Source organism: Triturus cristatus, chromosome 10 (assembly GCF_964204655.1).
Source record: "Triturus cristatus chromosome 10, aTriCri1.1, whole genome shotgun sequence".
Classification (NCBI taxonomy): Eukaryota; Metazoa; Chordata; class Amphibia; order Caudata; family Salamandridae; genus Triturus; species Triturus cristatus.
In genome coordinates this window covers 327,360,036-327,387,601 of record NC_140593.1, presented here as the reverse complement: position 1 = coordinate 327,387,601, position 27,566 = coordinate 327,360,036, and the positions used below count along the sequence as shown (strand labels likewise).

Below are 27,566 nucleotides of genomic sequence, written 5' to 3'. Positions count from 1 at the left end.
ACGTGTACGGATAGACAAAGCAGTGATTCATGGTTGATATTCTAAATCCACTGGTCTCCACTGTCACTCGGACTGGGAGAGTGGAAAACAGTGGGAATCCGATCAGCTACCCAACAAAAGCAGAGAAGAATTAAAAAAAAAAAGCCTAACACACCTCAGACCTAAAATAAGTCGATATGCTCAGCGGTGGAGAATTATTGAGGAACACGCTAATCCTGTATTTCACTGGTGTACAGGTTTTGTATACTCATGTCAACTTTTCTTTGCCCTCACAAAACACAATTTTGTATAGGGCATTCAATGCATAATGAGGTAGATTTATAGGGTCTTAATGGCCTGGACAAATGTCGCCTGACACACTGGTTAAGACCTTGTCCCAGAAGCGCCTTATATGCAATGCAAAGCATTTTAAAACACATCCTTTGATGCACAGGGAGCCAATGAAGGCTTACCAAGGCTTGTGGGGCTGACTGGTACCTCGTGGTTTTCATCAGCAGTCTCGGCTCTGTATTCTGTAAAGTCTGCAGCTTTTTCAAGGGAGCTTTAGGTTAATTAGCATATAGTCCATTGCAACAGTTAAACTTGGACATTACAAGGCAAAGGACCACTGTTTTCAACATGTTTGGGGGAAGAAACGGTGCAATTTTCCTGACCGCCCGAAGCATAAAGAAGGCTTTAGAAGTTACCTTGTTGACTTGTTCTGTATATGTCAATTTATCATCAATCAGGATACCCACGTTTTTCACCTTTTTTACTGGAACCGGGAGCAAACCCAATTCATCTGGCCACCATGAGGGATTCCAAAAGGAGGTTTTTCCCAAATAAGTTGACCTCTGTTTTTGCAGAGTTCAGTCTGAGTCAATTTTCATTCATTCAAGCAACGACCTCCCGCATGCAGTTCTGGAATGTCTCATTTACGTCGGAACCCTTCCTAGGAAGGGAGACAACAATGTTGTGTTGTGTTTATTTTGTATTACTGTTTAAACATAAATACTTTACACATTGCCTCTAGGTTAAGCCTGACTGCTTTTGTGTCAAGCTGCCAGAGAGTTAAATACAGGTTAATTGAAGTTTTGCTTGTGACTTCACCCTGACAAGATCTGCGGTTGGTGCTTGAGTAGGGTTTCACCCAAATCAACCATAAACACAATTTCTTACACCTCTTTGCAGTTACTCTCTAAGGCAGACACCTGCCACCTTTCATCTGTATTATTCTGTGCAGGGTGGCACTGTGGCTACTGTGAGGAGTCTTCCTTTCATCAGTTAACCTCAAAGGGTAGTCAAAAGACCTACATCAAGTATCGTTCTTGAAAGTGCTTTGGCTCAGCTGGCCTTCAGAGCCCCCATAAATCTGAGTGAACCTGTGGAGGCTGCCCCATAATCTCCACCTCCTACTGAGTAAATAGTGGCTCTTTTGTCATCTCCTCAGTCATTTCGGGGGCAGTCGCAAATTGAGCAACAGAAGGCTGGGGATGGATGTCACTCTGTCATTTGATGGGATTAGGAATGGCCAATTTTAACTTCTGTATTGTTCATGTCCAGGTATGTGCAGCTGGAATAATATTACACAAAAAACAAGTCGTTGATAGAAGTGGGAAGAGACCTACTGAGAATTCACTATGATGCCATTCAAACTTTTAAAACCACAACATGTGCCAATCCCACAAGATAACTTGATTTGGAATACTTCACATAGTATATGCAAGAAGGCACACAGTAGTTGTACTATTTAAAAAGTTTCAAATGGTCACACACAGTCATTACACTGGTGTCCTACGATGCAATAAAAGTAGGGCTAAGTACACTCAATATGGTCATTCAGGTTGGGTTTTCACATGGTCAGGACTACCTGTTCAAGCAAAGTGTTTGGACTTCTGAAGGGGATGATAAGATGGGAAGATGCCATCAGCAGGTTCACCTGCATTAAACTATGTGGATAAATGGAGTAGTATTCTCCAGTTACATTTCCCTTCTGAATATATTCATAACTTACAACAGGGATTATGTAGGGAAGAGTGTTGTGAGGTGTGGTCGTCCCAGTGATGTGATGCTACAATTTGACATGAGTTTGATGTACTTACAAAAAAGCCACATGTCCCCATAAACCCAGGAAATGATCTAACACACATTCAGAGACAAGTGGAAGATGAATAAATGAATGAATAGGTGTTTATAAAGCACAAGACTTATGCCCGAAGCCTTTATAGTGCTAGAACTGAATCTATTTAATCAGGGTGACTTTATGGATTTGCTGGTTTTTAAGCGCTTTCCAAAATGTTTCATGGCATTTAATTTGAGACAGACAAAAAGGAAGAGTATTTCAGGGGGAGGACGCAACCACAGAAAAGGCCTGACTGCCTTGTTGATATTTTTTTTAATGTGGTAAACTTAATAGCGGAATGGATGCAGAGCGTAAAGGATAGTCAGGAGAACGTCTGGGCAATAACTTCTGAAGGAAGATAGGACCAGTCACATACAAATCTCTGATTTGGATCCTCCAGGAAATTGAAAACTAGTGAAATTTACAACAGTCCTGAGAAACACTGCTGAAGTTGAAAATAATCTTGACTGTCATATTCTGCACACATTGCATCCTGTGGATAGATGAGGCCAGAAGGCTTAAACTGCAGGCATTTGCATAATCAAATCTAGAGACAATAAGCGTATTCCTAACACATGCTTTGTAATGGGCTGGAATGAAAGGGGGGATCCTCTTCAACTTCCTCATCTGATGGTAAAAGGATGAGACTACTGAGCTGACTTGAGAGGACTTATCAAGTTTACTATTTAGCCAAAACCCAGACTTTTTACCTTTTCAAACAGTAGTGTCACATCTCCCAAACAGGGAAATCACAGTTCTTAGAACCAAAGTGACTCATGTCCAAGCACTAATATGTCTGTTTTGGAGGCGTTAGGTTTAAGGAAGCTAAGATCCACCCAGTAAGATATGGTGGAAAGACAACCATTCATCACTTCTTGAATATCCCATGCTGATTTATTTGATTTTAAAGCACAAAGAAAATCAGCACGAACTTGTGAAACTGCTCCTAGCAGTGTAGACAGATTGTGCAAAGATGGTATAGTGTCAATGACATGAGGTATGCCAGAGTGGTGGAAGTGACAAATGTATGCAGTTAATAACTCCAAGAAGAGGAAGGACATGGGAAATAGCATAGAACTGCATTGTCACCCATTAACTATCCTGCAGTGACTGTGGCATAATGATATACTTCTGCATTCAATACATAATGCATGTTATCACACCCTGTGGGACTGACCAAAGATACGTGCCCTCTGGGAGGGAGCTTCAGACCACATGGGTATAGCTTTAGGGAAGGAAGTAATACTGACGCCACGATTGGGACTGTTGAATGTGTGGGAGGCGACTGACCTTACGGAGGTGGAACAACAATTCACGACCCTGGGGTATACGCTGGTGAAACGGGAGATAGCTAGAGGGTTGGGGGGAGTGAACCCACCACTTACCACTGTGTGGGCCAAAGAAATGGATAGATGTATGCTGGCGGAGACTGCGGTTTTTAAGGCGCGGGGGTGCCCCAAGAAGTGGGATAAGAAATGGTCTCAATGGAATACATATCGTGGAGAGCCTTGTGTGCCACCTATGGTGGAAATGGAGATGCATAGACCAGTAAGCACTGTATAAATGTTTAATATGTAACCAAAAACAAAGTGATATTTGAGTATTTTATATTGACAACCCTAAAATGTCGTCCACTTCTGCTACTATATGGATATGTCTAAAACCAATAAACAAAGTTATATAAAAAAAAATACATAATGCATGTCAATACCTGGTGCAATCACAGGGAAATGAATTGCTTGTATGAGGCCAACCATGACCTTGCTACTCTTCTGGAATGACCCAGTAGGTGGCTGTCAGTGAAGTCAGCTCCTTTTCCCGTTCTACAACCATGATCAGGATCAGGATTGCATCTGGACAGAAATAGTATCTTCCAAGGTAGCTTTATCATTTACAGCCAACAGACTGATCCTCTGCCTGTATATCTTCTCTCTTCTGATGAGGAAGAGAGGCAGAACAACAAACACTGATATCCAAAATCTGGAAAAAAAATGTGAGAGTGACTGACTTACTTAATGCACTGATCTGTGTGTGATCAATTGGTGAGTTGATGACAAACACCTGAGCCTGTGTGGTTTAAGTGTTGTTAATGGACCCCTTCTGTGGATTTGTGTTAGACCTTGCATCCTTAGGGTGGTCTTCCACTAGACTTTTTGCCTTTTGCCACCACGTTTTGCTGATTCTTTTTGTTGGCCTTAGGACTTTGAGGGCCAGATGTACAACCATTTTTTGTGGTCGCAAACGGGAAATTGGCCCGTTTGCGACCGCAAAATAGGTCTGTCCTATTTACAAACCCAATTTTACGAGTCTGTAACGTATTATCGACTCGCAAAATAGGGTTTGCAACTTCCTATTAGGAAGGGGCGTGCCAAGGGTGTCCTTTCCGAATAGCAACTCGCACTGCAATGTAAGATTGTTTTGCGTCCGCAACTGCAAAACACTCGCAGTTTACCACCCATTTCAAATGGGTGGTAAGCCACTTGCAAACGGGAAGGGGTCCCCAGGGACCCTTTCTTCTTTGTAACTGCTACTCTTAAAAAATGAAACAGTAACATTTCATTTATATTCTTTAAATGCATTCCGTTTTCCTTTAACGAAAAGGGGTCGCATTTTTAAAAAAAACTGCTTTATTGAAAAGCAGTCACAGACATGGTGGTCTGCTGACCGCAGCAAGCCATCATCCATGGGAGTGCTAGCCATTCCCAATGGGGTCTCAAATTGCACCTGCCTCATGAATATTAATGAGGCAGGCAATTTGCGACCACATTAGGAATCGCAAACAGTGTCTGAGACACTGTTGTAAATCCCAATTTGCGAATCGCAAATTGCGAGCCGCAAAATGATGCAATTTGCGAATTGTAAGGGTCTTACATCTGGTCCTGAGCACTTTACCACTGCTAATCAGTGCTTCTCCCCTAAAATTATGACATTGGTGTATACCTGATTGGCATATTTCTTGTACTGTTAAGTTCCTTGTAAAGTGGAATACTATAGACCCAGGGCCTGTACTTCAAATTCTACCAGTGGGCTGCAGCACTGAATATGTCATACGCAGAAGTAGCCTTTCAAACCTGTCTCAGGCCTGCCACTGCAGTGCAGGTGCGTACAGTTGACTGCCACTGCGACTTGGCAGTTAAAACTTCTTGCCAAGCCTTAAACTCCCCTTTTATTACATATAAGTCACCCCTAAGGTAGGCCCTTAGTAACCCTGAAGGCAGGGTGCCATGTTAATAAAAAGTTAGGACATGTACTTGTATGTTTTGCATGTCCCGGGAGTGACAAATAGCCTATTTCATTTTTCACTACTGTGAGGCCTACCCTGCTCATAGACCAGCATTGGGAATTCCTTAATACGCTTTTAAGCTGTAATTCCTGTTCAGAGACGAGTGGCATTTTCATATTTATATGTTTGGAATGGTAATGATAAATCCTCTATACTGGTGAAGTTGGATTTATCATAACTAATTTGGAAATGCTATGTTTAGAATGTGGATATTTCTCTCTGTGTATTGCTCTTTGTGCCTAACAGCCTGTCTCTAATACACGTCTGAGTTGGGTGACAGCTACCCTTTGCACATTCCCTCTAAACAGCCAAAAACACAGGAAGGTGATGCTCATCTGCATTCTGATAGGTCTTCCTGGGCAGGGAGGAATGGGAGGGGCTGGCACACTTCAATTGGTGGTGTCCTGTCCACACACAAAGTACTGATTTACCCCTAAAAGTAGCCCGTCCAGCAGTACTGGGTTGATAGCAATCCTTGTGCACTTCTGAGACAGTTGCTTTGAAGTCACCCCCTATATTAAAGGCACTTTTGGGTATAAGTAGTGGGTCTCTGACCCCCTGAAATCAGACACTTATGAATCTTTAACTGCACCTCTGTCAGAAGGACTGCTGTGCTGCTTAAAAGACTCATCTGGACTGCTTTTCTGGAGGGACTGCTTTTCTGCGTGTTGCCATGCTCCCTGCTGCTCCTTGACTCTGTTGAAGGAGAGCTGGACATTGCCTTTCCTCCGAATCATCTCCAAGGGCTTGCTGGCTTGTCTCCTGTTTTCTGAAGTCTCAGGGACCAAAAAATCTTCCTGCAATTCTGCTGGTGCTGCTTGACTCTGCCTTCTGTGAGTCCTACCCTTGCCTGAGGTGCCCTTTCCAAGTTCTGTGCCACAGAAGTGTGTTCTGCAGCTGTTCTGTAGCTGTTTGCTACAAAACCAATGCATCATCACCTTTGCTCCAATCAGAAATGATGCATCTCCCTTCGACTCCGACGCAGAGGCTGTTCGACAACAGCGGTTCTACAGCCTGGTTGGCCCAACGACGACGCTCTCTGCAGCTCGACAACTACGCATTGCCTTCTCTTCGGCAGAGATCAGTGCCGCCGCTTAGCTCTATTCATGCGAGTTTCTCAGTGGGCCCTGCATGGGTCCTGTAGCCAGCCTGCCCTCCATCGCAGTAAATCTGAACTTTGGATTTGCACCGGTACCTCGCAACCTCAAGTAACCTTTTAACCACTAGTAACTTCTAAGCACTGCTTTTGCATTTAATCTTTAAACATTCATATCTCAACTTGTGCTGATTGGATTTTTGTTGTTTTTATGTCAATTGGCTCAGATAAATATTCTCTATTTTTCTTAAACCTGTATGGTGTCATTTTTCGGTGCATTCATTGTGTTACTCTGTGTGTGTGTTTCACAAATACTCCTTTTTAAATAAGCCTGACTGATCTGTGCAAGTTACCAGAGGGTGAGCACAGGTTATCTTTTAGTGTGTACCTAGCTTACCCTAAATAAAGTGGTGGTTCCTGTCTGGCCTGGGTGCATACCTCAGCCAACCAAGAATCCAATTTTTAACAAACAGTCATTGCATGTATCATTAAATGTGCATTTTTCTGCATTTCTGATTTTTCAGCATATGTTTGGCAGTTTTATTATATGTCTTACTATGGTGTTAATATTTTTACTTTATTTTTATGTAAAATTTTAAATTCATTAGAATAAATTTCACAATGCACATAAAAAATCTAGATGCAATACACAACTACTTTCCTTCTATAAATGTTAAATGTTTCATGTGATTTGCAAAATTTATTGAAATCAATTTTACATTTTACATAAAAATAAAGTAATACTACTACTAAAGTGTGATACTGTGATTTCTCTGTTTATCCTCTTCATGTGGCCAATAACTTGTGTTTATTTGTGATGTAAGACACATGGGGTATGTGCCCAGTGACTATGCATTCTAATTTCCTTGTTTTAAATGTTTATTTTTCTCAACCCGCTTGTGTAGTTGTTATAATGGTGTTGAATGTGGGCGTGCCTACACTGCTGTACCTTTAGCCTTTTCATTTACCATTTATCTTTTGTCCTGGTGGTATTATTCCCACTGCCTACTCATTTCTGTGAAATGTCATTGTTGTTTCTCTGAGTGACATGGTGTGACTCACTTCATGGGTAAGAGTGTAAGACTGTGTCTGGTTAGCCTGTAGTAGTCCTTATGTAGGACTAGGGGTACCATTCGTGGATTTGCATTTGTATTGCACTCCTTCTGTTCCTCCCTGATCTTCCTCTTACTACACCCACTATGGAAGAGATAGCTTCCATTTTTGTGTCCACCATTTGCCACCATAGTAGTATGTTTTCATGTTTTCACATTCGGGCCCAAATGTACAAATTCTGAATTTGCAATTGCCAAATAGCTAATTCCTAGATATCGCTATTTGGGAATCGCAAAACGGAATATATGTAACCTGCAGTTTCCCAATAGCAATGCCTATGGAATCGCATTCGCTATTAGGAAATCTAAAAGTGTGATTTCCTAATAGGAGCATGCCAAATATACACATATGGACCCTGATGCCTTAGTCCACATTATACAACTCAGCTTGAAGTTTGCAACTTCATGGAGACCCATCATTGTGACCCAAAACAAATGCAAGAAGGCATGCTGCAGCAACACTGAGAGATTATGGAGACGCCAAAAAGGTGCCACACTTTGCTGCTAAATCCTAACCATATGCTGCCCAATCAAGGACAGGAAGAGTAAATAAATACCCACCCAACAGTTGAATAGGCTATATGAATCACACTAGCAACGCACGTATGGTCTCTGCACACACCACAGATGTGGTCTGCACTCCCATCAGACTCATATTGCACAAGACCCACCCCACACTGCCCTTACATATCATTGCTTACACATAAAAAACATGCCTTCTTTTCATGTTTGTGTGTACTGAAGCATGCAGGTGTATGTCATGTGCGATTTATTTTAAAGTGTGTGCATGTGATCACACTCCAACATAAATATGCGTCACCCACCATTGATTTCCCCTGAATGTTCACAAAGTAAAAATGACAGAAATAATGAGAGGAATGTAATATAATTAAATGTTTAGGTATAACTGAAATGAGTATGCTGGGTTAGACCATAAACAAGGGTCAGCTTTAGCAGGATAATATTATATTGTTGACTTAATATGGGTATTTGAATAAAAAATAACTGTGCTGGAAACATGGCAAGGAAAAAAAAACACAAACGGCTTCAATAATTGGGGAATAAGTCTCTGATGATGAGTGTAAAACAGACTTAGAAATGTAAGTGTTTATTTAGACGTAACACATGAGTAAGACACACCTTCTTATAGAAACACTATGCTTATCAGGCCCTAACCATTTTGTATCATGTTGAAAGTGTCCAGCATGAGGATTTTGCCCTAATATCTCACGAATACCAATTTTCTTTTGGTAATTGGATGACATCTAGATACATTTGAGCCAAGATCAATTCACTGGAAGGTACATCAGGACATATTAGGGGCCTTATTTGATGCATTTTAGGTGCCTTTTTTAAGTTTGCACCTGGTTACCATAAGATCCGAATTGATGGTAATTGCATTTCCTAAATTCCCTTTTTGTGACTACTCGCAATTAGGAAATCCGCTGTACATGTGGTTACCGAATGGCAAATAGAAAAACCGTATTTGCCATTTCCTATTTTGCGCTTCCCAAAATGCAATTTCTACTGGGTAGAAATCACATTTTCCAACACCGCATATGCCTTGTTGCATACCGAAAGTAGGTTTTGCATTTCTTAACGGCCCAAAATGGTGATTCGGTCTGTTAAGAAATGCAAAATCCTTTCTACATCTGGGCCTCAGTTGACTATTAGGCGTAGGCATGTTTATGTGCGACAACTACCCACCCTTCATTTCTCATAGGTATTTATGAGTAACCAATTGACGCTTCGTGCATACATATACTATACATACTATTCTATAGGTTGAGGCGCTGACATGCTGCAATTACACAGGGATTTTACCTCACCACACAGACTGTGATTGTTGCAAGTATTGGTGTTGTTTTGAAATGCTAAATAGCATGTCGGCGGAGAATGACAGTGAACTGTGGCAAGGTATACTACTGTAAACAACCTGATGCTAACAATGTGAAGTGGGTGTGGTCTATTTGTAAGCTTGATGCACAAACCTAACCTAGTCAAGTTAGACAATATATTGTCTTAAGTCACCATAGAAAAAAACCCTTCTAAAATTCCTTTTGTTGTTAATAAGTGTAATAAAATAAACCATAAAAAGAAATATTCTCATTTATTAGCTAGCATTACTTTATCGTACCATGTACTTTGTTAGTATACTCAGTAGACACATCATAAACCATGTATTTTGCTTATTTTATGTAGGAATAAAGTAATTTTGTTCTGCTTTGCAGGGAGATCGAATGTGGCATTTTGCCATATCAGTGTTCCTGATTGAGTTATATGGACACAACCTACTTTTGACAGCTGTGTTTGGTCTCGTGGTAGCTGGCTCCGTGTTGGTGTTTGGGCCATTAATTGGTGACTGGATTGACAGGAAACCAAGAAATACAGGTATATTTGATTGATTTGTGGCACACAGTTGCAGTGGACTGTATCTACGAGCTACAGCAGAAAAACAATTAATTGAACTAAATGATATTCATTTAATTTCAAATCGTTTATTTTCTTTGTGATATACAACGATGTATTATTACCTAAAAAGATCAATAACCCCTTTATGGAAACATAACACATGTAATTATCAATTGTGTGTTACTCATTGAGTGCAAAAGACTGATTCCCAGGGCTGGAGGTTTGAACTTACTTGTTGACATGTAACATATTTGCCCATATATAAGCTGCCAGTTGTGAAAATTAGATTTGATTTTCTTAATTTGTCTCCTATAATCATCTTACTCCAAGTGTACAATACGAATATGTGATGCAATGTTTTTTAGGGATGTGTGAAGATGTGATGCTAAACAAATCACAATATTGTGTAATTTTATTTAGAAACTTTGTCATCGTCTCATAATACTTAGCTCACAAACCCGAAGAAATAAGCATTGGCAAAACCAATAGGTCTGGCCTTAATAGAATGTTGTATGGTAATGTAAAGCACTACAAGTAAATAGAGAATGAGAATGGATATGCATTTATGTGGAAGCAAAGAAATGTGGAATAATTTTGTTCCAGGTTAACTGGTCAGGTGATTTATGCACTGTCAATCCAGATCTAATCCATGTAGGTTAATGACCTTCTCTCATCTGTGCTGCTAGAAGAGAAAAACAACATCAATTAATAGTAATCTAATATACTTTATTAGCATGTGTGTGCCCCTCAGAGTTCAAGCTCAGGCAGCTGGAAAAATAAACAAAATGAACACAGCTGTGTGGAGAGCAAGCACATTTTTATGGAAGCACACAACTTCTTCTTAATCAAAGCAGGTACTCCTGGCTCCCGACGTGTCCAGAGCCAAAGCCCCTTTCCTGGTGGTTCTTATATAATTGTATGGTGACAGCTGCACTATTGAGCCAGACCATAAAAATTCAAGGGAAGGATAATGGGACCATGCATGACAGAGGGGGCTTTTCGGCTGCCAATCAGGAGTGCAAGAGTACCAATCAGCAGACACTTATCTTTGCCCATTCATCCTCAGCAACAAACATCCCACTGGTTGCTTCCAGAAGTCCTAGGAAATGGGAGAAAGTGGCTGCAGAGTGGCTGTTGTTGTGGCTCTTGTGTTTCCCTGCTGCTTCTCAAGGCGAAGGGAAACTCATTGTGACCGAGGGGAAACAGTACCCTGCATAATGAAGTTCTGTCTTAGCAAAGGACAAAGTTTCTCCATGTTGCCCAACTTCACAAGGGTAGTTTAATTTGTCCACCCTTAAGTTACGGTACGTAATGTTATTTTAGCTAGGTTTAAAGTGACAAAGCAAGTGTCTTGGTGCTTTGAGTACCTTATGAAGGCTCAGTGCTCTAGAGCAGTTCTGTTAATTGGTCTGCAGAAAATACAATGTTTCAAATGTTATGGTAGATGCGAAGTGCTCCTCAATTTTAAATTCCGCAATTGTGTCCACAGATAATTCCCTCTTGTCTAGACATTTCTGTTTTAAGGTACATTTCGCAATAGGCTCTTAAAGCAGTGGGACAGAGGTTTTGTATTGGGCAATAATGTTGGAACAAGTTTGTCAAAAAGGCGAGGGCATATTAGAACACCTAATCTCTCTAGGTCCTCTGGACAATAGGCATCTATTGGAGAGTACAAAGAGCTGTAGAGAGTGGAATATCAAGACTGATTCGACAAAATGTCTGTGGCTGTAGATTGTACACTTTTCAGTTGCATACAGGAGTATTTGGGTAAACTGGAAATCAGCACATATGCTAAAATTTAACCTGTATCCTCCAAGAGCCAATGCTGCTGTTACTTCTTGGGGGAAGTCTTTAAACTTTAATATCCACCTTAAAATTCTAGTATGGATTCAGTAAGAGGGTACCAAAGACATTGCTGTCACTTCATGGGAGAGGTCTAGAAATGTTAAAATATACCTTCATGTTCTACAATGGATCCGGTCAGACTGTACCAAAGACATTACTGTCACTTCTGGGGAAGGTCTAGAAACTTTAAAATCCACCTTAGTGTTCTATGATGGATCCAGTAATACCGTACCAAAGACATTCATCTAAGTTACTTTAATGGCCGTGTAAGGACTGAGAATTAAGTCCCATCAGTGGGGTTATATGTATACAATGATTTGATTTCAAAGTTGTCTCGCCTGAGGTGGAAATTAATTGGAGAATTTTAAATGTAGTGAACCAGAAATATAATGAGTGGTATTAAATGACTGGTAAACTAAGACTACAATGTGAAATGTATACACAGACTTTGTATGGAGGTTGTATATATATATATATATATATATATATATATATATATATAATATATATATACATATCACCTAGTCTTATTCAATATCTATGCCTTATTTTACAGTGGCTCACGCATCGCTCTTCATTCAGAACTCATCCGTTACTGCCTGCTGCATTGTGTTGATGCTGGTATTCTCATACAAAAGTGAGATTGAACAAATATGGCAAGGCTGGCTGACTGTGAGTTCATATTCCTTTAATTATTTGAGTCAATGTTGTGCTGACATCTGTTTTTTTCAAATCTGTGTATGTAATTTATGTTGTATACATGTGCACTAAACCCATTCCACATTCAAAGGCCATGGCCAGTGTTTCTTAAAACCATATTGCACATGTACTAGTAATGGGCCATGTACCCCACACAGAAATTCACTAATCACAGTGCACGGTCAGTGGCAGTCGTCAATTTTCAAAGTATCTGAATGATACGCCGGATGTCCTGAATGCCCATTAAACAAGGTCAATTGCAGATGGTGTTGGACCTGAGACGTACAGAGAGCACATGGCCACAGATTAAGACCTGCATTTACTTTGCACAAACACCAATAAAAGGTATCCAGAGTCATAGCCTGCAGGTGATATTACGTGTCCAGAACCCATGCAGTAGAGACATGGCATGGCTTGAAGGCACGCCTTGCATGCACAGCGATTGTTATTAAGAAACGTGTTGTGCAAAGTAACCATTCTTACAATATCAAAATGGCATGTACTAAGCCATGTACGTCATCTATATCCTGTGGATTCTTTGGCTAATGCCCTGTGCCTAATATATCTACATTATTGTATCTTTTGTTAGCTTTATTCTGTTTTGCAGGCCTTAACTGTGGTGTGCCAAAATCTATAAATGTGTTAATAGGCATACCATTTTTCAGGCCCCCTAAAGTATGATAGGGGGACAAACTATTCAAGCATTTGGTCCACAGTCTGAGAACTGTGCTCCAAAAACTGGTGTGTGAAACCTTTATGTAAAAAATCAGCATTCATTTTTATATTTAGGAGCATTTGCCACACTTTGGGGCGTATCCTGGTCCTCCGTTGGACCTGGATGTTCATCCTGTCCTGTAACCAACATGACATCAGAAACTGAACCTGGTCCTTCCAACTACGTGGTCAGTTCATGTTTTGGAGATTTAAAGAAACTGTTGGGGGGAGATTTTCACGGAAATGAAGCATTAAATTAGACTACTTTCGAGGCAGCACACAATATCATGCAGTCTGCAGTCTTCACAGCATATACTAAACCTTTCTGTATTTCCACAACATGCATGATCCTAAAACAGTCAATACATGTTTCGTCCACACAAGGCTTCCTCAAGGCTCATATATTTCAACTACAGTTGGAGGCTTAGTTTTTGCCAAGATATGCCCTTAAAATGCTATATGCTGAAGCCCCAGAGGTATGTGTGTGTCCTTCACAAAGGCCATATAGAAGGCCAATCCTTGTGCATGCAATACAGAGGACTTGGCCACAGGTCTTCCTCTATATGCCCATTGCTATATTAGTGTCTGGAACAAGCCACGTTTAACACACCTCTCCTGTGTGCCTTACATAGAGATGTGTCTTGTACTTCTTTCTGTGTAGATTGGAGGCCTTATTTTCAAAGGTAAACTTACACATTTGTGTAAATTTATCATTTTTTGGGATTCGCAAAGGAATTTTATGAGTAGTATCTTTATGACTGAGGAGTCTCCGCTCTTGTGGCGGAGATTCCGGACACAGAAACATAGGCCGTCGTAAAGATACTACTTGTAAAATTCCTTTATGAATTCCAAAAAATCATAACATTACACAAAAGTGCAAGTTCATCTTTGTGAATCAGGCCCTGGTTGTCCCTGGCCTATTTGTTTTTCAAGTTTTATATAGTGAATCCCACACCACTCTCGATGTCAGAATACTCTACATAAATTATTAGAAATTGGGTTTCTGATTTGCAGATGTATGCCCCCTATCCAAGCAGGAACCACAATCCTAGTCAGGGTAAGTCAGATACACACCATACATTAAGCTGTGCTCACCCTCTGGTAACCAGGCCCAGAGCAGCACACATAGAGGAAGCAACAAGAAGAAATAAAGATATTTCTCCTCATTACATTTCCCTCCGGAGAGTGTAGCATTTTGATACATTCCCAGGTTTACCAGCGTTGGTAAATGTGGGAATGCTCCAAATTTCATGGGTGGATGTGTGGGAACACCCACGCTCCACCCATGGAATGCCTTCTCAGGGCAGAGTAACGCAATGCAGCAATTTGCACTGCGCTACTCTGTATTTATCAGGCCATGCATGGCCACGCGCATTTCTGTGTTTCAGTCTCTATTACTCATTTTATGCACTTTGACACAACTGTGTTTCTAAAAGTATCAGCTAGGACCTTTTCTCTGCACACGAGCTGGAAGTAACACTTAAGCTCCTGGAGGGGCATATCCAATGTATTCTTAACAGTAAGTAAAACTAAGTTAAAGATTGTTACTGATGGAGTCATTCATAACTCAGGCATGAATCCATGTCATTTCAAACCCTTTCAGGTGTGTATATACATCTAAAACAGTTATATATTTAATGGGGTTCATGTTGGCGAGTAGAAAAAGTTCATATTTTCTGTGATCATTTGTGTACACGCATGATCCATGTTCACCCATGGCCAGAAATTGTTCCGTATGATTCAGATATCATTGCAGCTGGGGCGCTCAGGGCAAGTATTGGACTGGACAATCATTAATTGAGGTTGCTGAATGTAGTTTGAGGTCTGAGCCTTTGTGATCCCAATGCCTACTTCTTCTCGAGAAGCCTTGGACTGCTCGATCTGGGCTACAACTAAGAATCAGGTGCTGAAGGATTACTTGGCCCAGTTGCTCAGAGTCCATAGTAGGCCGAATCCTGGAACATCAGGGGTGAATGGCCTCAACCATCCCAGTTGGCCCCGGTAATGCCTGCTTGCCCTGTGGCCCTCTGAATGAGGTTCTGACAGAAATTGTCAGTGTCTATGAAAGACTGAGTGAATGAGGTTAAGTGAGCACAACAGTGACTGCAAGTTAGTCAGTGAGAATGAAGGAATGTGAGAGACCATTAGAAAGTGAGAATCAATGTCAGTGAGCGAGTGAAACTGTTAATAAGAGTGAGTGAGAAAAAAGAATTAGTGAGAGTAAGAGTGAAAGCGAGTCAAAATAAGTAAATGAGAGTGAGTGTGAATGAACGAGAATGAATGAATCATTGAAAGCTAGTGAGAATGAGGAAGTGACAGTAAGATTGAGTGTGTGAGGCAGAGTTCAAATGAGTGAGTGTTAATGAGTGAGTGTGAATAAGAGTGGGTTTAAGGGAGTGAGTGACAATGATTAAGTGAGTGAAAATGAATAAGTGTGAGTGAGTGTGAGTGAGAATGCGTGTGAGAGAGTGATTGTAAGTGAGTGTGAGTGAGAATGCAGTATTATGCATGGAAGTCTTCAGTTTGCCCTGGCATACTGAAAGTAATTCTTGTCTTTTGTTTCCCGAACTTTTATTGGGATTTTCTCAAAGAAAGAGCTACAAGCAGTGCACTTCGTTACATTTTTACAGGTATTGAGAAGACTAAAACAACAACTAGAAAAATATGAACACAGGCCAGAGTGAAACCTAAAGCTGAACTGTAAGCATACACAGTGATAATCACAAAATCCCTGTGAGACACCGAACAGCGAGTCATCCAGTCCGAGTCCCACTAACTCCCCCCTACAGAGATTCCCTGGTAATCCTGCACTGCCATTATAATGACACAACCTAGACACTACCTAATCTTGCATTAGGGGCTCGGTTAGGACTCTGAGGCTGCTGCCTCTGCCGTTTTTCTTCTGTCTTTTAAAAAAATATATATTCATTTATAGCGCTGTGGGGGGAACTTTGCTCATTTTAAAAGTATTAAATCCTTTATATTGAGCTGTGTATTATTGTTTTGCTTGTGATTTGCACTGACTTGCCTTTTTGCACAGACTCTGTGAACGGGGAGAAGTAGCTGCGTTCAATGCTCCGGGGGGACTTTTAGGCGGGAGATAGCAACGAAGGTTAGCCTTCCAGCTGCGGCGGTACCGGCGTTCACCACTCCTCTTAAGGGGCGGATGACGCAGCCGCGCAGCATAGACACTACCTAATCTTGCATTAGAGGATCGGTTAGGACTCTGTGGCTACTGCCGCTGCCGTTTATCTTCTGTCTTTTAAAAAAATATATATTCATTTATCGCGCTGTGGGTGGAACTTTGCTCATTTTAAAAGTATTAAATCCTTTATATTGTGCTGTGTATTATTGTTTTGCTTGTGATTTGCACTGACTTGCCTTTTTGCACAGACTCTGGGAAAGGGGAATAGGCGATGCGTTCAATGCTCCGGGGGACTTTTAGGCGGGAGGTAGCAACGAAGGTTAGCCTCCCAGCTGCGGCGGTACCGGCGTTCACCACTCCTCTTAAGGGGCGGATGACACGGCCGCGCAGTGGACGCACACAGCGTGCCTAAGGCAAGCCCGTCTGCGCCCGTCCGCGCCCGAATGGGCCCAGGGGCCAGGACCCCTGGTTCTCTTACTAGAGGTAAGCTTTCATATTCTTATTACCAATTACTCCGCCTTAGAGACAGTGTCTCCCTGACATGTAGCCATTCTATGGCTCCTGACACCTGCTATCATAAATGTGGGCACTGTTCTTTTGGATTTCAGTCTTCTTTTAAGCCTAGTGTTACTATCTCCCCTCATGCCAATAGGACTTTTACAATGTCCATGCTGAATTGTCACTCCCTTCCCAAACATTCTACGGAATTGAGGTTACTCATGGAGGAGTACGAACCTGATGCCTTGTTCCTTACGGAAACATGGCTATCTAGTACCGCAGATCCAGCGGTAGTTCGTACTCTTACTTAATTCAGAGACAAGACCGTGTAGGAGGAAGAGGAGGGGGGTTAGCTATCATATATAAGGATACTTTTCACTGTCAAATCACTGACAGTTTGATTTCTGACTGTGAGGGTTGCTTCTTTGTGATAGGTTTCTCCCCCACGTGTACCTTCTCGGGTACTCTTATCTATCGCCCACCTGGCCCCAGTGTCAATTTTAGTAAAGAGCTTCCCAGACAGTATAGCCAAATTAGTAAGCTCCACCTCTAATTTCTCAGTTCTAGGTGACTTAAATATTCGTTTTGACCAGGCTCTGGACCCTGAATCTGAGGTGCTAACTGACATCTTAGACGTATTGGCCCTGAAGCAAAAAGTGTCTGGATCGACTCATCAAAAAGGTCATCTTTTGGACCGACTATTTTCTAATATCAAGGATCTTATAGTGGATAAACGTATTCCACTACCTTGGTCAGATCACTTCATGGTCCCTTTTGCTTGGACTCCTCAGGAGGGTGGACGGCCAAGGGAAAGGGTAAAATCCTGGAACCGTAGCCTGGCGAAACTCTCTACTGACGCTTTGGCGTCCACTCTTGATAGTGGTAGGCCGGTGCTTAGTAATGACCCTGAATCTGATAACATTAAAATCAATCAATGGGTTGAGACGTCTTTAGACAGCCATATTCCCAAAAAGTGGTCATTTAGGAAAAAAGTTGATCATGATGCTGCCTGGTACTCCCCTAAACTTAGGGAGTTGAAACAGCTTTGTAAGCGCCATGAAAGAACCTGGAGAAAGGATTTTTCAATCCCTGAGAAAATTAAATATAGAGATGCCGTTACAGTTTACAAAGCTGAAATTATATCTGCCCAATCTAATTATTTTGCAAATAAAATTTTATTAGCAGCTAACTCCCCCCGCGAAATTTTTAAAATTACCAAATCTCGTACGCAACCTCCTGAGCCTTCCTTACCCCCTGAAAATGCTGCAGGTCGTTGCAACGAATTGGCTCTCTTTTTCTATCACAAAATTCAAGATATTTATTTGGCCTTTCCCACTTTTTCTCTTTTAGGAGGTGGGGCTAATCCCCCTCTGATTAGAGATGAATCCCTCTTTTAAAACCTTTTCATTGACTCTATTCCACCTACGGACCTGGAAAATTTAAAACTGCAATTGGAGCGCCTGAAATCTGGCTCCCCCAGTGACGCGGCACCCCCCCCCCCCGCATCCTTAACCAGGTATTTGAATCGACCGCTCCTGTTATCCTTGAGCTAGTAAATAGCTCTTTTTCCTCGGGAATTATCCCCTCCCTTTGGAAACAGGCTAGGGTTAGAGCCCTTCTGAAGAAGCCCACCTTGGATCCCAGAGTTCTTGCCAATACCGTCCTATTTCGTTACTTCCTGGGATTGCCAAAATATGCGAAAGGCACGTTAATTCTAGTCTTTCTGCTTTTTTGGAAAGAAATCAATGCCTTCATCTCTCTCAAATGGGCTTTAGGCCCCAGCAGGACACTGAAACTGCCTTGCTAGCAGTTGTTGAGGTGTCGAGGAAAATCTTGGATGCCGGAGGCTCCGCTGCGAGTATCTTACTTGATCTCAGCGGGCCTTCGACACGGTAAATCACCAACTGCTATTGGCGAGACTTAAAGAAAGTGGGGTGACTGGTATTTTACACAAATGGCTTGAGTCCTACCTCTCAGATCGCTCCTTTTTTAGTATTTGAGAACAATTCCACCTCCAATTGGATGCCACTGCAGTGTGGGGTGCCGCAGGGCTCCTCTCTTAGCCCCACACTTTTTAATGTTTATATGCGTCCTCTGGCCGAGATTGTCGAGCCGTTCGAGGTTAAGATCATTACGTACGCCGACGATACTCAGCTTATTGTGTCCCTCAACCGTTTAGACAATAACAAGTCCATCTTGGACAATTTTTGGGAAAAAGTTTCGGCATGTATCGACTCTTCTTTCCTTAAGCTGAAAGCGGCAAAAACAGAATTGATGTTTATGGGAAAAACGACCAGCCTAGAGATTGGTACTCTCTGGCCCAAATGTATGGGAGATATGCGGGCGCCCAAAGACCAAGTAAAAAGCCTGGGAGCCTGCTTGGATCACAACGTTAGTTTTAAAACTCAGGCGTCTAGGGTTGCTAGCTCCTGTTACGCCATTCTTAAAATGATTAGAAGGATCTTGCCCCTTTTGCCTTTTAATGCTAGGAAGCTGCTGGTTCAAGCACTGAATTTATCAAGGCTTGATTATGCCCAATGTGCTTTATTTGCAAAAACAACAGTTGATGCAGAACAATGTCATACATTCACCCCAGTACAGAGATCTGGGCCTAAATCCATCGTTTTTTTGCTCACCATGCCATTCCAGTTAGAACCCAGGCATATGCAAATCAGTCTTGACCCTGTGCCTCATGGGAAAAGTCCAGCCCGAACTGCCAAGCCAGGTCCTCCCGGGACTGGAAACAAGCATCCTAGGACCGGTTTTGGGGTTTCACCCCTCTTCAGCCAGGATAGCTTGATTCCAGTGAAATGGAGAGCACGGGACTCACGTCTGAGCATACCCATCCCACTCGGGGTGACAAATGCAAAAACAACAGTTGATGGACAGAATGCAGAACAATGTCATACATTCACCCCAGTACAGAGATCTGGGGCTAAATCCATCGTTTTTTTGCTCACCATGCCATTCCAGTTCGAACCCAGCCATATGCAAATCAGTCTTGACCCTGTGCCTCATGGGAACAGTCCAGCATGAACTGCCAAGCCAGGTCCTCTCTGGACTGGAAACAAGCATCCTAGGACCAGTTTCGGGGTTTCACCCCTCTTCAGCCAGGATAGCTTGATTCCAGAGGCATGGAGAGCACGGGACTCACGTCTGAGCATACCCGTCCCACCCGGGGTGACAAATGCAAAAACAACAGTTGATGGACAGAATGCAGAACAATGTCATTCATTCACCCCAGTACAGAGATCTGGGCCTAAATCCATTGTTTTTTTGCTCACCATGCCATTCCAGTTCGAACCCAGCCATATGCAAATCAGTCTTGACCCTGTGCCTCATGGGAACAGTCCAGCCTGAACTGCCAAGCCAGGTCCTCCCTGGACTGGAAACAAGCATCCTAGGACCGGTTTCGGGGTTTCACCCCTCTTCAGCCAGGATAGCTTGATTCCAGTGGCATGGAGAGCACGGGACTCACGTCTGAGCATACCCTTCCCACTCGGGGGTGACAAATGCAAAAACAAAAGTTGATGGACAGAATGCAGAACAATGTCATACATTCACCCCAGTACAGAGATATGGGCCTAAATCCATCGTCTTTTTGCTCACCATGCCATTCCAGTTCGAACACAGAGATATGCAAATCAGTCTTGACCCTGTGCCTCATGGGAACAGTCCAGCCTGAACTGCCAAGCCAGGTCCTCCCTAGACTGGAAACAAGCATCCTAGGACCGTTTCTGGGTGTCACCCCTCTTCAGCCAGGATAGCTTGATTCCAGTGGCATGGAGAGAACGGGACTCACGTCTGAGCATACCCGTCCCACTCGGGGTGACAAATGTAAAAACAACAGTTGATGGACAGAATGCAGAACAATGTCATACATTCACCCCAGTACAGAGATCTGGGCCTAAATCCATCGTTTTCTTGCTCACCATGCCGTTCCAGTTCGAACCCAGCCATATGCAAATCAGTCTTGACCCTGTGCCTCATGGGAGCAGTCCAGCCCGAACTGCCAAGCCAGGTCCTCCCTGGACTGGAAACAAGCATCCTAGGACCGGTTTCGGGGTTTCACCCCTCTTCATCCAGGATAGCTTGATTCCAGTGGCATGGAGAGCACGGGACCCACGTCTGAGCATACCCGTCCCACTCGGGGTGACAAATGCAAAAACAACAGTTGATGGACATAATGCAGAACAATGTCAAACATTCACCCCAGTCCAGAGATCGGGACCTAAATCCATTGTTTTTTTGCTCACCATGCCATTCCAGTTCGAACCCAGCCATATGCAAATCAGTCTTGACCCTGTGCCTCATGGGAACAGTCCAGCCCGAACTGCCAAGCCAGGTCCTCCCTGGACTGGAAACAAGCATCCTAGGACCGGTTTAGGGGTTTCAACCCTCTTCAGCCAGGATAGCTTGATTCCAGTGGCATGGAGAGCACGGGACTCACGTCTGAGCATACCCATCCCACTCGGGGTGACAAATGCAAAAACAACAGTTAATGGACAGAATGCAGAACAATGTCATACATTCACCCCAGTACAGAGATCTGGGCCTAAATCCATCGTTTTTTTGCTCACCATGCCATTCCAGTTCGAACCCAGCCATATACAAATCAGTCTTGACCCAGTGCCTCATGGGAACAGTCCAGCCCGAACTGCCAAGCCAGGTCCTCCCTGGACTGGAAATAAGTATCCTAGGACTGGTTTCGGGGTTTCACCCCTCTTCAGCCAGGATAGCTTGATTCAAGTGGCATGGAGAGCACGGGACTCACGTCTGAGCATATCCGTCCCACTCGGGGTGACAAATGCAAAAACAAAAGTTGATGGACAGAATTCAGAACAATGTCATACATTCACCCCAGTACAGATATCTGGGCCTAGATCCATCGTTTTTTTGCTCACCATGCCATTCCAGTTCGAACCTAGCCATATGCAAATCAGTCTTGACCCTGTGCCTCATGGGAACAGTCCAGCCCGAACTGCCAAGCCAGGTCCTCCCTGGACTGGAAACAAGCATCCTAGGACCGGTTTTGGGGTTTCACCCCTCTTAAGCCAGGATAGCTTGATTCCAGTGGCATGGAGAGCACGGGACTCACGTCTGAGCATACCCGTCCCACTCGGGGTGACAAATGCAAAAACAACAGTTGATGGACAGAATGCAGAACAATGTCATACATTCACCCCGTTACAGAGATCTGGGCATAAATCCATCGTTTTTTTGCTCACCATGCCATTCCAGTTAGAACCCAGCCATATGCAAATCAGTCCTGACCCTGTGGCTTATGGGAACAGTCCATCCCGAACTGCCAAGCCAGGTCCTCCCTGGACAGGAAGCAAGTATCCTAGGACCAGTTTCGGGGTTTCACCCCTCTTCAGCCAGGATAGCTTGATTCCAGTGGCATGGAGAGCACAGGACTCACGTCTGAGCATACCCGTCCCACTCGGGGTGACAAATGCGAAAACAACAGTTGATGGACAGAATGCAGAACAATGTCATACATTCACCCCAGTACAGAGATCTGGGCCTAAATCCATCGTTTTTTTGCTCACCATGCTATTCCAGTTCGAACCCAGCCATATGCAAATCAGTCTTGACCCTGTGCTTCATGGGAACAGTCCAGCCCGAACTGCCAAGCCAGGTCCTCCCTGGACTGGAAACAAGCATCCTAGGACTGGTTTCGGGGTTACACCCCTCTTCAGCCAGGATAGCTTGATTCCAGTGGCATGGAGAGCACGGGACTCACGTCTGAGCATACCCGTCCCACTCGGGGTGACAAATGCAAAAACAACAGTTGCTGGACAGAATGCAGAACAATGTCATACATTCACCCCAGTACAGAGATCTGGGCATAAATCCATTGTTTTTTGCTCCCCATGCCATTCCAGTTCGAACCCAGCCATATGCAAATCAGTCTTGACCCTGTGCTTCATGGGAACAGTCCAGCCCGAACTGCCAAGCCAGGTCCTCCCTGGACTGGAAACAAGCATCCTAGGACCGGTTTCGGGGTTTCACTCCTCTTCAGCCTGGATAGCTTGATTCCAGTGGCATGGAGAGCACGGGACTCACGTCTGAGCATACCCATCTCACTCGGGGTGACAAATGCAAAAACAACAGTTAATGGACATAATGCAGAACAATGTCATACATTCACCCCAGTACAGAGATCTGGGCCTAAATCCATCGTTTTTCTTGCTCACCATGCCATTCCAGTTCGAACCCAGCCATATGCAAATCAGTCTTGACCCTGTGCCTCATGGGAACAGTCCAGCCCGAACTGCCAAGCCAGGTCCTCCCTGGACTGGAAACAAGCATCCTAGGACCGGTTTTGGGGTTTCACCCCTCTTAAGCCAGGATAGCTTGATTCAGGTGGCATGGAGAGCACGGGAGTCACGTCTGAGCATACCCGTCCCACTCGGGGTGACAAATGCAAAAACAACAGTTGATGGACAGAATGCAGAACAATGTCATACATTCACCCCGTTACAGAGATCTGGGCATAAATCCATCATTTTTTTGCTCACCATGCCATTCCAGTTAGAACCCAGCCATATGCAAATCAGTCCTGACCCTGTGCCTCATGGGAACAGTCCAGCCCGAACTGCCAAGCCAGGTCCTCCCTGGACAGGAAGCAAGTATCCTAGGACCAGTTTCGGGGTTTCACCCCTCTTCAGCCAGGATAGCTTGATTCCAGTGGCATGGAGAGCACAGGACTCACGTCTGAGCATACCCGTCCCACTCGGGGTGACAAATGCGAAAACAACAGTTGATGGACAGAATGCAGAACAATGTCATACATTCACCCCAGTACAGAGATCTGGGCCTAAATCCATCGTTTTTTTGCTCACCATGCTATTCCAGTTCGAACCCAGCCATATGCAAATCAGTCTTGACCCTGTGCTTCATGGGAACAGTCCAGCCCGAACTGCCAAGCCAGGTCCTCCCTGGACTGGAAACAAGCATCCTAGGACTGGTTTCGGGGTTACACCCCTCTTCAGCCAGGATAGCTTGATTCCAGTGGCATGGAGAGCACGGGACTCACGTCTGAGCATACCCGTCCCACTCGGGGTGACAAATGCAAAAACAACAGTTGCTGGACAGAATGCAGAACAATGTCATACATTCACCCCAGTACAGAGATCCGGGCATAAATCCATTGTTTTTTGCTCCCCATGCCATTCCAGTTCGAACCCAGCCATATGCAAATCAGTCTTGACCCTGTGCTTCATGGGAACAGTCCAGCCCGAACTGCCAAGCCAGGTCCTCCCTGGACTGGAAACAAGCATCCTAGGACCGGTTTCGGGGTTTCACTCCTCTTCAGCCTGGATAGCTTGATTCCAGTGGCATGGAGAGCACGGGACTCACGTCTGAGCATACCCGTCCAACTCGGGGTGACAAATGCAAAAACAACAGTTAATGGACATAATGCAGAACAATGTCATACATTCACCCCAGTACAGAGATCTGGGCCTAAATCCATCGTTTTTCTTGCTCACCATGCTATTCCAGTTCGAACCCAGCCATATGCAAATCAGTCTTGACCCTGTGCTTCATGGGAACAGTCCAGCCCGAACTGCCAAGCCAGGTCCTCCCTGGACTGGAAACAAGCATCCTAGGACTGGTTTCGGGGTTACACCCCTCTTCAGCCAGGATAGCTTGATTCCAGTGGCATGGAGAGCACGGGACTCACGTCTGAGCATACCCGTCCCACTCGGGGTGACAAATGCAAAAACAACAGTTGCTGGACAGAATGCAGAACAATGTCATACATTCACCCCAGTACAGAGATCTGGGCATAAATCCATTGATTTTTGCTCCCCATGCCATTCCAGTTCGAACCCAGCCATATGCAAATCAGTCTTGACCCTGTGCTTCATGGGAACAGTCCAGCCCGAACTGCCAAGCCAGGTCCTCCCTGGACTGGAAACAAGCATCCTAGGACCGGTTTCGGGGTTTCACTCCTCTTCAGCCTGGATAGCTTGATTCCAGTGGCATGGAGAGCACGGGACTCACGTCTGAGCATACCCGTCCAACTCGGGGTGACAAATGCAAAAACAACAGTTAATGGACATAATGCAGAACAATGTCATACATTCACCCCAGTACAGAGATCTGGGCCTAAATCCATCGTTTTTCTTGCTCACCATGCCATTCCAGTTCGAACCCAGCCATATGCAAATCAGTCTTGACCCTGTGCCTCATGGGAACAGTCCAGCCCGAACTGCCAAGCCAGGTCCTCCCTGGACTGGAAACAAGCATCCTAGGACCGGTTTTGGGGTTTCACCCCTCTTAAGCCAGGATAGCTTGATTCAGGTGGCATGGAGAGCACGGGAGTCACGTCTGAGCATACCCGTCCCACTCGGGGTGACAAATGCAAAAACAACAGTTGATGGACAGAATGCAGAACAATGTCATACATTCACCCCGTTACAGAGATCTGGGCATAAATCCATCATTTTTTTGCTCACCATGCCATTCCAGTTAGAACCCAGCCGTATGCAAATCAGTCCTGACCCTGTGCCTCATGGGAACAGTCCAGCCCGAACTGCCAAGCCAGGTCCTCCCTGGACAGGAAGCAAGTATCCTAGGACCGGTTTCGGGGTTTCACCCCTCTTCAGCCAGGATAGCTTGATTCCAGTGGCATGGAGAGCACAGGACTCACGTCTGAGCATACCCGTCCCACTCGGGGTGACAAATGCGAAAACAACAGTTGATGGACAGAATGCATAACAATGTCATACATTCACCCCAGTACAGAGATCTGGGCCTAAATCCATCGTTTTTTTGCTCACCATGCTATTCCAGTTCGAACCCAGCCATATGCAAATCAGTCTTGACCCTGTGCCTCATGGGAACAGTCCAGCCCGAACTGCCAAGCCAGGTCCTCCCTGGACTGGAAACAAGCATCCTAGGACTGGTTTCGGGGTTTCACCCCTCTTCAGCCAGGATAGCTTGATTCCAGTGGCATGGAGAGCACGGGACTGACGTCTGAGCATACCCGTCCCACTCGGGGTGACAAATGCAAAAACAACAGTTGCTGGACAGACTGCAGAACAATGTCATACATTCACCCCCGTACAGAGATCTGGGCATAAATCCATTGTTTTCTGCTCCCCATGCCATTCCAGTTCAAACCCAGCCATATGCAAATCAGTCTTGACCCTGTGCTTCATGGGAACAGTCCATCCCGAACTGCCATGCCAGGTCCTCCCTGGACTGGAAACAAGCATCCGAGGACCGGTTTCCTCTTCAGCCAGGATAGCTTGATTCCAGTGGCATGGAGAGCACGGGTCTCACATCTGAGCATACCCGTCCCACTCGGGGTGACAAATGCAAAAACAACAGTTGAAGGACAGAATGCAGAACAATGTCATACATTCACCCCAATACAGAAATCTGGGCCTAAATCCATCGTTTTTTTGCTCACCATGCCATTCCAGTTAGAACCCAGCCATATGCAAATCAGTCTTGACCCTGTGCCTCATGGGAACAGTCCAGCCTGAACTGCCAAGCCAGGTCCTCCCTGGACTGGAAACAAGCATCCTAGGACCGGTTTCGGGGTTTCACTCCTCTTCAGCCAGGATAGCTTGATTCCAGTGGCATGGAGAGCACGGGACTCACGTCTGAGCATACCCGTCCCACTCGGGGTGACAAATGCAAAAACAACAGTTGATGGATAGAATGCAGAACAATGTCATACATTCACCCCAGTACAGAGATCTGGGCCTAAATCCGTAGTTTTTTGCTCACCATGCCATTCGAGTTTGAACCCAGCCATATGCAAATCAATCTTGACCCAGTGCCTCTTGGGAACAGTCCAGCCCGAATTGCCAAGCCAGGTCCTCCCTGGACTGGAAATAAGCATCCTAGGACCGGTTGCAGGGTTCCACCCCTCTTCAGCCAGGATAGCTTGATTCCAGTGGCATGGAGAGCACGGGACTCACGTCTGAGCATACCCGGCCCACTCGGGGTAACAAATGCAAAAACAACAGTTGATGGACAGAATGCAGAACAATGTCATACATTCACCCCATTACAGAGATCTGGGCCTAAATCTATCGTTTTTTTGCTCACCATGCCATTCCAGTTCGAACCCAGCCATATGCAAATCAGTCTTGACCCTGTGCCTCATGGGAACAGTCCAGCCTGAACTGCCAAGCCAGGTCCTCCCTGGACTGGAAACAAGCATCCTAGGACCAGTTTCGGGGTTTCAACCCTCTTCAGCCAGGATAGCTTGATTCCAGTGGCATGGAGAGCACGGGACTCACGTCTGAGCATACCCGTCCCACTCGGGGTGACAAATGCAAAAACAACAGTTGATGGACAGAATGCAGAACAATGTCATACATTCACCCCAGTACAGAGATCTGGGCCTAAATCCATCGTTTTTCTTGCTCACCATGCCATTCCAGTTCGAACCCAGCCATATGCAAATCAGTCTTGACCCTGTGCCTCATGGGAACAGTCCAGCCCGAACTGCCAAGCCAGGTCCTCCCTGGACTGGAAACAAGCATCCTAGGACCGGTTTTGGGGTTTCACCCCTCTTCAGCCCGGATAGCTTGATTCCAGTGGCATGGAGAGCACGGAACTCACGTCTGAGCATACCCGTCCCACACGGGGTGACAAATGCAAAAACAACAGTTGATGGACAGAATGCAGAA

At 44.4% G+C, this 27,566-nt stretch overlaps 1 protein-coding gene across 1 annotated transcript in view; it reads left to right on the top strand.

Moving 5' to 3' along the window:
- Positions 1–27,566, top strand: part of LOC146789399 (ferroportin-like) — a 179,790-nt gene that overhangs the window by 68,986 nt on the left and 83,238 nt on the right. The window contains exons 4-5 of the mRNA XM_085631087.1: positions 9,824–9,983; positions 12,406–12,521. Coding sequence (XP_085487213.1) covers positions 9,824–9,983; positions 12,406–12,521 — 276 coding nt within the window. The remainder of the gene's footprint in view (positions 1–9,823; positions 9,984–12,405; positions 12,522–27,566) is intronic.